Source organism: Triticum aestivum, chromosome 2D (assembly GCF_018294505.1).
Source record: "Triticum aestivum cultivar Chinese Spring chromosome 2D, IWGSC CS RefSeq v2.1, whole genome shotgun sequence".
Lineage (NCBI taxonomy): Eukaryota > Viridiplantae > Streptophyta > Magnoliopsida > Poales > Poaceae > Triticum > Triticum aestivum.
The window spans coordinates 149,625,386-149,637,654 of record NC_057799.1 but is presented as its reverse complement, the minus strand read 5'-3'; the positions used below and the strand labels follow the sequence as shown (position 1 = coordinate 149,637,654).

At 44.1% G+C, this 12,269-nt stretch overlaps 1 protein-coding gene and 1 long non-coding RNA gene across 3 annotated transcripts; one reads left to right on the top strand and one right to left on the bottom strand.

Moving 5' to 3' along the window:
* Positions 1-1,494: 1,494 nt before the first annotated feature.
* LOC123052281 (transcription termination factor MTERF9, chloroplastic) lies at positions 1,495-5,474 on the top strand. The gene is made up of 6 exons (XM_044475410.1): positions 1,495-1,832; positions 3,055-3,127; positions 3,199-3,353; positions 3,442-4,131; positions 4,236-4,868; positions 4,964-5,474. Exons 1-5 carry the CDS (start codon positions 1,590-1,592, stop codon positions 4,566-4,568), a joined length of 1,494 nt encoding a protein of 497 aa, XP_044331345.1. The 5' UTR covers positions 1,495-1,589; the 3' UTR covers positions 4,569-4,868; positions 4,964-5,474.
* A 1,690-nt stretch (positions 5,475-7,164) lies between these two features.
* LOC123052280 (uncharacterized) lies at positions 7,165-11,987 on the bottom strand. Of its 2 annotated transcripts, XR_006424554.1 has the most exons (8): positions 11,234-11,984; positions 9,776-10,075; positions 9,474-9,623; positions 9,207-9,380; positions 8,380-8,505; positions 8,136-8,261; positions 7,920-8,012; positions 7,165-7,657 (listed from the first exon to the last, which is right to left on the bottom strand). It is a non-coding gene; the product is annotated as an uncharacterized lncRNA (long non-coding RNA). The 2 variants fall into 2 exon arrangements; XR_006424553.1 differs by having other exon boundaries at positions 9,474-10,075; positions 11,234-11,987.
* Positions 11,988-12,269: the final 282 nt, after the last annotated feature.

Below are 12,269 nucleotides of genomic sequence, written 5' to 3'. Positions count from 1 at the left end.
CCAAACGGAGATTAGCATCCGCAAGGGTGTGAACTTCGGGATACATCGTCGTCTCAGCGTGCCTCGGTTATCTCTTACCCGAACCCTTTACTTATGCACTTTACTTTGTGATAGCCATATTGTTTCTTGTCATATATCTTGCTATCACTTAGTTGTTTATCTTGCTTAGCATAAGTTGTTGGTGCACATAGGTGAGCCTAGTTGTTGTAGGTTTTGTGCTTGTCAAATTAACCGCTAGGTTTATTCCGCATTTGTTCAAGCCTAAACCGTAATTATTTTAAAGCGCCTATTCACCCCCCTCTAGGCGACATCCACGATCTTTCATCGTGTAACTACTATCGACCTACTCGTGCTGCTCCGGCGGAAACCCTAGGATCTGGTGTTCCAGATCGGACGATGGCGGCACTGCGGTGTCGTTTCTCTCTTGGGAGCATCGTTTGTGGAGCAGCGCTGGAAGTTAGAGGCAGGAGGTGGAGCGGCTTCGTCTTGCACGGAGCTTCGGTGGAGATTTCAAGTCATGCCTGACCTACAGGTGCTACACTTGGTCATGCCTGGTCGGCAGATGCTACGCACGACAGATCATCCAAGGACTTCAAGCTGTGTCGGCTCGTGATACTTGACAGCATGGCGCTGAGATGTATCAGTGGCGACCGCGACGTGTTCAGCTGTTTGCGTGCAGGGAGGAGGTGCCGTTGGGCGCCATGGTGGCGTCGACGATAGATGGATCGAGCAAGGTTGATGCATCAGCACAGTTCTGAAGATGGAGCGGTGGCAGTTGGCGGCGGCGGCCTCTGAGAGCACGCCGGACCAGTGTGTGCCCCAGACCCGGCAAGTGGCTAGGTTGGGGTCTCAGGTCTTAGATGTTAGGCTTGGCTGCGATGTCCGTTTGGTATTAGGCCCAGGCTATCTGCGCCCCTTCATCAACTGGATAGGTGTAGCGACAGTTTGTTGCTTAGACGGCGGCTTTAGTCTTACTGTTGTATTGATTTTGTAAGGTCTTGTGAGAATAATTAATAAAGTGGCCGTATGCATCGCCCGGATGCAGAGGCAGGGAATCATCCTCCTTTTCTAAAAAAACACATACAACTTTTACAAGCATATGCCTTTTTATAATAACTTCGGTTAATGGAGTAAGATCATGATAAGTTTGGAGAGCCAATGTCAAAACTCTGTCACTCTTGTGGAAATGAAACCCAGAACAAAAGTTGGGGCGTACCATTTTAGCAACGCGCCATATCTAAATCGGGGTCTTGTGTAATTCAGTGATTTACTACTCATTTACTAAAGAAAACATGGAAACCGTGTGTCGGCCGGACTGAGATCCAGTGACTTGCTAGAGCCGAGTCACGAGTGAACAGTAGATAACTTGCCATCTTCTTTACACCGTCCAACCCATCCATCAATCAAAGAGAGAGAAAAATGGTCCTGCCCCGTCTGGCCGACTCAGCGGCCCGGCCCAGCGGGGCCTTAAACCCCTTTTACTACGCCCTGAACTCGTCCTCATCCAAACCCCGACCGAATCCCCAACATCCCCCACCGCCGCAGATAATAAAAATCCAAATAATCGAAGCCCCGCCGTACTCTCGCCCATGGCGCTGCTGCAGCTGCATCCGCCGCCGCTGGCGGCGCTCGGTCGCTCCGTTCTCCGCTGCCGCCCGTTCCCCTCCGCGACCGCCCGCCGCTCCCTCGCCTCGGTCGCCTTCTCGCTCCAGACCAACGTGCGCCTCCTCAAGCCCAACCGCCGCTCCCGGCGCTCCCGCTACCCCTACTACGACCTGGACGACGACGAAGAGGAAGAGGATGAGGAGTACGACGAGGACGACGAGAGCGAGGTGAGCTTCCCCAATACCAGTGACCAACTGACCATTGCCAAGTTGAGTAGGCCGTTGCTTCACTGCCAGTGCCTGGCTCTTGTCATGTGAGAGGAATGCGAACTGGGCTCTCACTTGGTTTTAAAATGTGCTGGTCGCAGGAGAATTTAATTGGACAATCGTATTGGTATAGAGCGTGATGTAATATCTAGCTCAGTGTCTCGTGAAGATTTGGCATACCCTAGTCATCAAGGAAATACCGATACCGTTTGTGCCTATTCTAGTAGAATTTATACTTCTGTTCTGCAGTTTGGACGTACAGTTTGCATGTCTGATATGAATGCTTGTCTTCCCGTTCAGTTTTGGCTCTGTATCCCACATTACATCAGATCATTATAACCACATAATGTAGCACAGTTGATACTTTATCAGATTATAAGCACCGCACAATGTGGCACAGTTAATATTTTGTAGTGTAAGAACTTTGTTGAGGCTTCGTAAGGACTAGTGCCAACAAAGCATGAGCAATCAGCCATTTGGCAGGTCTTGTGTAGTTCTGTGTTTGGATATGAATTGCAATGGTCAGGATATCGGTAACTGGTACCATATCGGTCGGGTGCTGAGTAGGGATAAATAGGTGAATTTTCCAGTTAATTGCCTGATGAATCAGTTAATTGGCTATTCAGTGACCCACCGAGTAGCGATTAACTGACCGAGATGCCAATTAACTGGCCGATATTTGGAACAATGATGAATTGTCGGTGCTGTTACCATTGAACCCTCCTGAGTCCTGACAAATGGTCTGAGATTTGCTAGGAGAGCTGGAACATATTGACCAAACTCTTCTAGCTCCTTTTAGTTTCGGTAACATCAGATGCTTCTGTGCTCACTTTGCAAACAGTACATACTTCAAAAGGATATTGCGATGCAACGTGTTCAATTGCCCCTTCCTATATTAGTGATACATGAAGCCATAGTGAATGCTCCCATGTTTTGCTATTTTAAAAGGATGTTATCATAATGAACAGTGGTCTATCTAAACCCAGTGTACAGAATTTCCTTGGAAGGTGTATGTCATATGTTGTGTTGACACACTGCTAATACTACATCATTAGATGCTGCGTTTGAATTATTATGCATAATTTTGTCTAAAAAAATCACACTTGTTTATCTGCTCATAGAACAAATATTACAAACTCACTGTTCCAGTATATCTTACTCTATATTGCACTACTCTTTTCAGGATGATTTATCAGGTTTGGAGTATCCTGGTGTCCTTTATACAAACAACCCGCGTGCTCCGAACAAGAGAGCAGGTATACTTAAGCTATGTAAAATTTCTTAAAAACAATGGTACCTTGTATTGAAACCTGGATCTATGCTTCAGGACGAAAAACACAACTGGTGAAAGAAAATTGGGAAGGAAGGCGGCCCAAAACTCGTGATAAACATGCTAGTCCAGGAAGGTCTAATTCCCTCCAGCCCAGGAGCAAAATAAACAGAACATTACTAAATCTTACAAGCATGAACAGTGAAGTAGAGGTAGATTTCTTCAATTCAGTATGTGCATGTTTCTGGTCCATATTTCAGTATGTAAGGTACGTTGACTAACAAAGATTTGTTGTTGCAGTTGAAAAATGAAAGTATCTCTCGGAGTCTGTTTCAAAAATTGCAAGAAGAATATGACTTTGATGATAAATGGTTACCGCTTATTGATTACCTATGCTCATTTGGACTGAGGGAATCCCATTTTACTTACATTTATGAGAGACACATGGCTTGCTTGCAAATCAACCGGGCTTCTGCAGAAGAAAGGTTGGAGTTCCTTCTAAGTGTTGGTGTTAAAAGCAAGGATCTGAAGAGGATGCTGGTCAGACAGCCGCAAATTTTGGAATACACTCTCAGCAATCTGAAGTCTCATGTTGCTTTTCTGGCTGGCATTGGTGTTCCGGAGGCACGTATGGGGCAAATTATTTCTTCTGCCCCTTCATTTTTATCTTACAGTATTGAGCAGTCCCTGAAGCCAACTATAAGCTATTTGATTGAGGAAGTGGGTATTGAGGAGTGCGATGTGGGGAAAGTGGTGCAGCTAAGCCCTCAGATTCTGGTGCAGCGAATTGATAATGCGTGGAAATCTCGATTTCTTTTTCTCTCAAAAGAACTAGGGGCTCCCAAAGATAGCATTGTCAAAATGGTCACAAAGCACCCACAGCTGCTTCATTACAGCATTGAGGAGGGCATCTTGCCTCGAATCAATTTCCTTAGAAGCATTGGCATGAGAAACTCTGATATTCTCAAAATATTGACAAGTCTTACTCAGGTATTACCATATGTCCATGTACATGTTATCATTCCTCATCCTTATATCTTTGCTGTTGCTATTAAGTGTCTCTCGTGGTAAATGTATCCTGTCATGTTTTTCAGGTGCTATCTTTGTCGGTGGAGAAAAATCTCAAACCAAAGTATCTTTATTTGGTCAATGACCTTAAGAATGAGGCTCAATCCCTGACGAAGTACCCCATGTACTTGAGCTTGTCTCTTGAGCAGAGAATTCGTCCCCGTCACCGTTTTCTTGTTTCATTGAAGAAAGCTCCAAAGGGTCCATTTCCTCTTAGCTCCTTTGTGCTTACAGATGAGCGTTTTTGCCAGCGGTTGGCTGGGACGAGCTTAGAGAAGTACCATACATTTAGACAGAGCTTGCTGCTGACAGGTTTCGAAGATAAGACTGGAAGGAAACCATTGGCATCACGACGGTAGATAGTTTGAGGAACTTGACCTTAGGCAAGACGGTTGCTTCTGACTTTCGTGCCTGTCCTCACTGTAAGAAAGCTCCAGAGGGTCTATTTCATATTAACCTCCCTCGCGCCTGTGGACGAGCATTTTTGCCATCAATGAGCCTTGACTAACTTAGAGAGAGAAGTAACATACATGGAGACAGAGCGTCTGTTGACAGGTTTTGCTGAGATGTCTGACTGAAATTGTTAACACCAAGGCAGCAGATGATTAATATTCAGTTGACAGGTTACGTTTTAGACCATGAGCCTGTCCTTCCTCACTGTAAGATGACCATCTTACACAGCACCTTCCTTTTCTTTCCGTGTCTTCCAGTTGTTATTTTGAGTAGTTCTGATGATTGATCTACTATTTTCCAGGAAATGGCCTAGGTTGCTGGCCTGGGTTACCCCTCTGTTCAACTGTTGCCTCGTGAAATATTTTGTAGTCTTTCTGATAGCTCCGGATCAGCTACAAATGGATGGTTCATCTGACAGAGCAGCATCCACCGTAATGGCTGACCGAACATTCTGTTATTAACTGCTTAAGGGTAGCTGCCTTGACTTCTACTTACGGTTAACCGCAACTTTCAAGCAACATATTAAGTCTAGCAAAACTGCAGCTTGACCATATAGTGTGCAACTTCTGTGTCAGACATATACTCCCTCCGTTCGGAATTACTTGTCGCAGAAATGGATGTATCTAGACGTAGATACATCCATTTTTGAGACAAGTAATTCCGAACGGAGGGAGTAGTAGGCTATAGTAAATTTTCTTCAGGGTTGTAATGATAGAGATTATGAGGTTGAGATTTGTCTGTAATGGTACTAGTACTGTGCCTATGCCTCCCTGTCTCTCACAGGGTTATGATGGGAATCGCACTTTTAAAAACTAGGGTTAATTAGATAAATGCTACTCCAATTATGGCGATTCATAAAAATGCCACTGCAATTTCCAAACTTTAAAAAATGCCACTGCAATTTTTGCAAACTTTGAAAAACGTGTCACTGCAGACTTTGAAAAATGCCATTGGAAATGGCATGAAATGGCAATTTTTAAAGTTTGAAAATTACAGTGGCATTTCTCGGAATCTCCAAATTTAGAGTGGCAATTATCAAATTAACCCTAAAAACTGTACCGCCGAGGGATCTCAGCAGGTGCAGTAGCGGAAGAAGAAAACGAGTGCAGAATTCGACGAGGAGCCACATGGACCAGAAAATGCTGGGGTCATGTGCTTCTGAGCCAATTTTTCCATCTTCAAGTTTCAATATTTCGTTACTAATTTGCCGGTGTGATGATTATAGTAGTAGGATGTACTCCCTCCGTTCCTAAATACTTGTCTTTCTAGGTATTTCAAATGACTATTACATACGGATGTATGTAGACATATTTTAAAGTGTAGATTCACTCATTTTACTTTGTATGTAGTCACTTGTTGAAATGCCTAGAAAGACAAGTATTTAGGAACGGAGGGAGTATGAGTCTGAAAAAATTTCACGCAACAGCACGTGTGTATTTGCGGTAATGTAAAAGAAAGATATGTGTGTTTGGCACCTTTTCTTTTCTTTTCTTTATATAAAACGCAAATATATATGGAAAACGCTTGGCTTCTACCAGCAGATCGCACGGGAGCATCCGCCGGCTGGTCCATTTTTCATTTCTCTTGCTCAACGTGGGTGCTGCTCATTGTCTACTATGACGAGTTTTCGCAGCAAGGTCTCTGTTGTAAAAACTGCAACAAGACTTTACAGAAAAATTAAATTTACAATGAAACCTCTGTTGCAAAAAAAAAAATCTAAATTGCAACAAGACATCTGTTGTAAAAAAACTAAAACAAGGCCTCCGTTGCAAATAGAGAATATCTTGCAAAAATTTCTGTAACATGACCCGTGTTGCAAGAATTTCACGCAATACCACCTGTGTTGCAATGATAAAAAATGACGCTCTATCGCTTAATCTATTAAAGCCAAAACTCGCGAGGCGGTGGATCTTTTAAAAAATATCCGCCGGCAGCATAGCAACACCCAATTTATTAAAGCCAACGACTCGCGAGGCGGTGGATCTTTTAAAAATATCCGCCGGCCGCGTAGCAGCACCCAACATATATTGGCTCAAATTTTGTATGTTCATACTACATACAACAATATGTACCCCGACATCCTTCTTCGAAATGTTTACAAACAATACACATGTGCGTTTTGATCATCTGAAATTAGCCGGCTGCTGCACAGATCGCAGGGTCCTCATCATATGCTATCCTTCGGCCGCATCAGTTCGCACGCACTGTTTTGTTTGGGGCTTGGGAGCTAAAAAAGGCAGCCTTTTGTTTGCGGTGGTGCCAACTAAAGGAAGCTTTAGCTCTAGCATTGTCCCACTTCAAAAAAAGGAAATCTGGCATGTACTAATCTCAAGGCAGTTCAAAAATGATGTGCAACAATTCAAAAAAATAATTTAATCTGGCATGTACTAATCTCAGGTTGTTGCAAAATAATCACCACTTGTTCCTATCACCAGAGCAATGCAACTCTCTCTCTCAGAAAAACAATGATGATGTACAACTAAACAGGTAAGCAAAGCCCAATGAACTAACTGAAACTCAGATATCTTCCATTACTCTCTCCGAAAGAGACGCACAGGTCCCAGTGTCATATGCAAACACAAAGTATTTCTGTTTTGCTATTAACTACAAAAAAACTCAGTGTGTAGAGTAGAATTACAAGGATTCTTAGATCATGCATCAGCAGGTCATGACAGCAGGGGGATTGACCCCAAACCTAATCAACCAAGGAAAGCGCTTCAATGTACAAAAACTTCTTTTTGTCTACATGATGTATCTAAGAGGAAACCATAGAAGCGTTTCAGTAATCAGTATAGTGTACTCAAGTTTGATGCGTCTTTAGTATACTCATCTAATCTACAATCTATGTCTGGAGTGTATATGTATCGAATGGGAATCGACAACATCTAAATGAGGAACGCCGTTCCAATCCACTTATACTTGCGCCACTGGCTGGTCAGGTCAGGCCTCCTTGTAGAAACAGTCGACATCTGGAAGAGTGGCAGCGATCTCGTCCCTGCAAAAGAGCTCACATGGTTCAGATCTGCTACTACTAGACTAACCAACAAGGGAAAGGCAACAAAAATGATATCGGAATGGGAAATAACAATGGCCATTGCTACTCAAAATAATACAGAATGTCAAATAATGCGCAACATCTGAAGTGCTCCGATTTCAGCATAATTTGGTTTGTCGCAACCATGATAAGGTCAGCCATTCTAGGTAGCATAGCAGCTCGATTAAGCATCCTAAAAGTCGACATAAATAGGAAAACTCACATATCTTGTTGTGCCGCGCCTCCATCCGGCACACCTGGCACTTCATCCGGAACAACTGGCACTTGTCCTGCCACTCCATTCCCAGCAGGGTTCCTGTATTTGCAACACTTCCAGACTTGAGCATTCAGAGTTTGCAATTGCAAAAAAAGTCCCTTGTTCCTGAACTTGTAATATTTAAAATATATTGGGTAAGGTAAAAAAAGAAGGAAAACTCACATATCTTGTTCTGCTGCGTCACCATCCAGCACACCTAGCACGTCATCTGGCACTGCAACCGGGGCATTTGGCACATGTCCTAGCCCTCCACCCAGGCCATTCAACCCATGATTCCCAGCAGGGTTCCTGTATTTGCAACACTTCCAGACTTGAGCAGAGTTCACAAATGCAAAAAAAGTCCCTTATTCCTGAACTTGTAATGTTTAAAATACATTGAGGAAGGTAAAAAAGAAGGAAAACTCACATATCTTGTTGTGCTGCGTTTCCATCTGGCGCACCTGGTTCTTGTCCTGGCACTCCACCCAGGGCATTTGGCACATGTCCTGGCCCTCCATCCAGGCCATTCGGCCCATGATTCTCAGCAGGGTTCCTGTATTTGCAACATTTCCAGACTTGAGCATTCAGAGTTCACAAATGCAAAAAAACAAGGTCCCTTATTTCTGAACTTGTAACATTTAAAAATATATTGAGTAAGGTACGGCCTAACTAAATCAGTGCTCCAAAAATAAACTAATTCCATGAATTGAATTAATGAACGACAGGGACACTTTATAAGTACCCAAAAATACAAAATAAACGAAACCAACATAACCTAAATGAACCATAAAATCAAACCAGCAGCTTACGGAGAGAATAAAGGCTAGTGATGTTTACAGAATATGGTATAGGCCACCTAGATACACAACAAAAATTCAAATCAGTAGCCTAATGTGTAGCCATGTCACTAGGAAGCAAATGACAACAACAAAGCTTGGAAATCAAATTCTGGGACTGACATCCTAAATGGATAATGATGCTGGAAAAAGAGACTAGTCCACAAAGTCAAACAAAAGAGAAGTCGATAACAATCAGCAACTGACTAGTCTGAGAAATGCCAAAAATAAAGAAAGTCATAAGAGCTTAGAAGAATGTCATGCAACATTTCCACCATAGCTAACGGTAAAGATTCTGTATGTGCGAATAACACACATGAGATACTGTTTTAACAGAAATTATAGATCTACGTTTACACTGTATGATAGGATAACGTAAAAGGAAGCAAAATAAAGCAACCATGTATTAAATCGTTACCACAGATAATAGGGGATATAGCGGTCCACGTGAAGTCTTGCTCCGGAGATGAAGTGAGGGACCTCAGGATTCTAGTTTGATAAAAGCAGCCTCACTGTCCCAGGGAGCATGAATCTCACAAAACCATATGACCTTCCATGCGGAATAGTCACAGACATGACAGGCCCAAAATGGCTGGAACAAACATCATAAATAATATTAACATAATGACATAGCACTTGGGATCTTTATTTAAAGGGCCTGAACGCTTAAGTTACAAGACGATACCTGAAATACGAACGAACCTTTGATTCAGTGCATATTTCTCTACTTTGAGCAGAGAAGGTGATATAAATACGAGTTTCACTATTGAAATCCATCACATTTGGATTGTAGGCTGGTGGGGCAACCTCCAACAGGATTACATACCATTGAATGCTGTTTTGAAACATCAATGGTTATAAATCAGAACGTCTAGAAAAAGAAAAGAGACGTGTCTCAATTTTTTTCAGAAAGGTAAAGAGATGTGTCTCATTGCTAATTTAAAGTGAAAAAACAGACAACTAAAAGAGAGATATTAGAAATGAGACCACAGAAAAAACTTGTCATGAATCAAATAAATCGTATGAAGACGGCAGAGCAAACTCAGCAGGTGATCAGGATTCCAATTCCATCCGTCTTGCAGAAGCTTTATGTGGCAATTCCGTGGCAAATCCACTACTGGAACAGGGCGACCACCCATCATATGCAGAAGTACCCTGATTTGCATCTCTATCCTCCCAAATGAGTCAAGTCCATGAGAGAACCAACAGTCTGAACCATACTTGCAAGATCCATCAATCATGTAGAAGCGGCAAGGCTGGTCAGACCTCCAAACCATTTTCTGTTTCCTGTGCCACAGAGAACATCAAGGAAAATTAAAAAATAATAAATTGGTGTCATAAAATAATTAATATCACGGAAACCATTTTCTGTTTCCTGTGCCACAGTAAGAAACAATGGCATGAATTCACCAGAATTTCACGTTGCCCATTTTGCACTTCAAAAAACTGAAGAACAAAAATCCAACCAGAGGCCACTAGAACGTACTCCATATATTATACCATATAAACTGGCAATCAAACAGAAAAGATAGGGTAAAGTAACAGCCAAGAACCATTCTAGCCAAGAACCTCCAGAATTCCATCAAAATCAGTACTGATGCACCAGCTAATCCACATTTGCCCCGCAAGAACTCATCAAGCTAAGAAAACCTAGAATCATGCTTCTGTGCCCCTAAAGCGTTAATGTACACACAGGCGGGAGCAGAAAGAAGGAAAGTAACATATTCGTGACCACGAACTATTCTAGTCCCCAAATCGCCTCCAGAAGTCAACCAAAATTGGTACGTTGTATTTGATATACTCCACAAGTTAACCCCGCAACAAATCATCAAGCCAAGAAAACGTGGGATCGTGCTTTTTGTGCCCCTAATCCTAATGTCCAAAACTCTTGTAACTCTGGCCGGGAAGCAGAGCAGCACGGGCGGGAGGACCAAGAACCATTCTAACCAAGCAACCTTATGCAAAATTCCACTAAACTCGGCACTGCTGTACCATATACTCCAAAAATTATCTTCGCAACAAATCATCAAGCCAAGAGAACTTGGGATCGTGCTTTTGTGCTCCTAAATCCTACTGCATATCCGAAACTCTTGTAACTCCGGCCGGGAAGCAGAGCAGCACGGGCGGGAGGACCAAGAACCATTCTAACCAAGAAACCGTACCATATTCCCACGAAAATTGGTACCGTCGTACGAAATGCAACACAAATTAACTCTGCAAGAACTCGTGAATCCAAGAAAGTTGGAAAGATTCATCTGCACTCCTGAATTTTAACGTCCAAAGGTCTTCTTACTCCGGGAAGAAGAGCAGCGCAGGAGGGGAGGGGATGATCAAGAACGAAACACCATGCCCAGAACTCAACCAAATTCGGTAATGTTGTACAAGATACGCGCTCCGCAGATAAACCCCGCAAGAAATCATGCATCAAGATCGTAACGTACAAACCTGGTCTTTCTCCGCTCCAGGAAGGGTTCAGCACACCGAGGAAGGGTTCAGCAGACCGAGGAAGGGGACGAGGCGGGGGCTGTATATGATGCCTGCGCAAGCTTCTCCGCTCCGGGAAGGGTGAAGAAGAGGGCGAGGAAGAAGACGGTGAGGCGGAGGCTGTATATATGACGCCCGCGCAAGCTTTCGCCTTTGAAAGGAGACGGTAGGCAACCTCGAGTTCGCAGCATTGGGCCTGGGCCTGGGCCTGTCCGGTACGCCCAAGGCATGACTTAAGAAGCCCCGAGCAGCATTGGGCCTGGTGCTGGAAAGGCCTCCGCTTGGCCCACTAGTCCTGGCGCGCCGCCGCCTCCGGTGCGGTGGGAGCCGCCGGAGAGAGAGGGGCGAGGGGAGGCGTCAGCCCAGCCGCCGCAGTTCCACATTCCCCGTCGTGGTGGTCGGCATCGACGCCGCCGACCGTGAATTTCACGGAGGGGGCGGCGACCAATCTCGCCATGGAGCGTCGCTGCGGAGATGCCCGGTGTCGAGCGGAGCGACAGAGCTGGGTTGAGGACAGAGCAGCGGCTTTGCGGATACTCGGCCTGGATCAAAGCGACGGAGGTTGGTGGAGAAGAGAGAAGCGGCGGTGGGTGCGCCATTGCGGTGGCTGGCGCGCCTCTGCAGGAGTCTCGTGGTGGGTCGTGTGAGGAAGAATCGCATGCCTTCAGTCAAGTAAGCAGTGGGCAAGTCCAATCAATAAAGAAAAACCATTGGAACTTAATCCCCGGCCATTTTAAGGGCATCTCCGTCGCAAATGTCTCCGGTATATATGTCCAGACATAATGCCTAAGGAAGTCATATAATGCTAATCAGAAAGTATTCGTTTGGTTGTGGTGATGTCGAAGGCAGGTGATGGGTGTTGGTGTCAAGCTTAGAGACGTTCTGCTGCCTTTTTTGTTTTGTCATGTTGGTCTTTACGTGACTTGTACTTTAATCTTTATGATGTGAATGAGAAACATATTCCCATGCAAAAAAAAAGTATCCGGTTAAGAGGAGA

Bases quoted from the DNA above. Each gene is read 5' to 3' on its own strand.
- LOC123052281 (XM_044475410.1), top strand. From the start codon at position 1,590: ATGGCGCTGCTGCAGCTGCATCCGCCGCCGCTGGCGGCGCTCGGTCGC. The intron at 1,833-3,054 runs GTGAGCTTCCCC...TACTCTTTTCAG, and splicing joins ACGAGGACGACGAGAGCGAG to GATGATTTATCAGGTTTGGA. The intron at 4,132-4,235 runs GTATTACCATAT...CATGTTTTTCAG, and splicing joins TATTGACAAGTCTTACTCAG to GTGCTATCTTTGTCGGTGGA.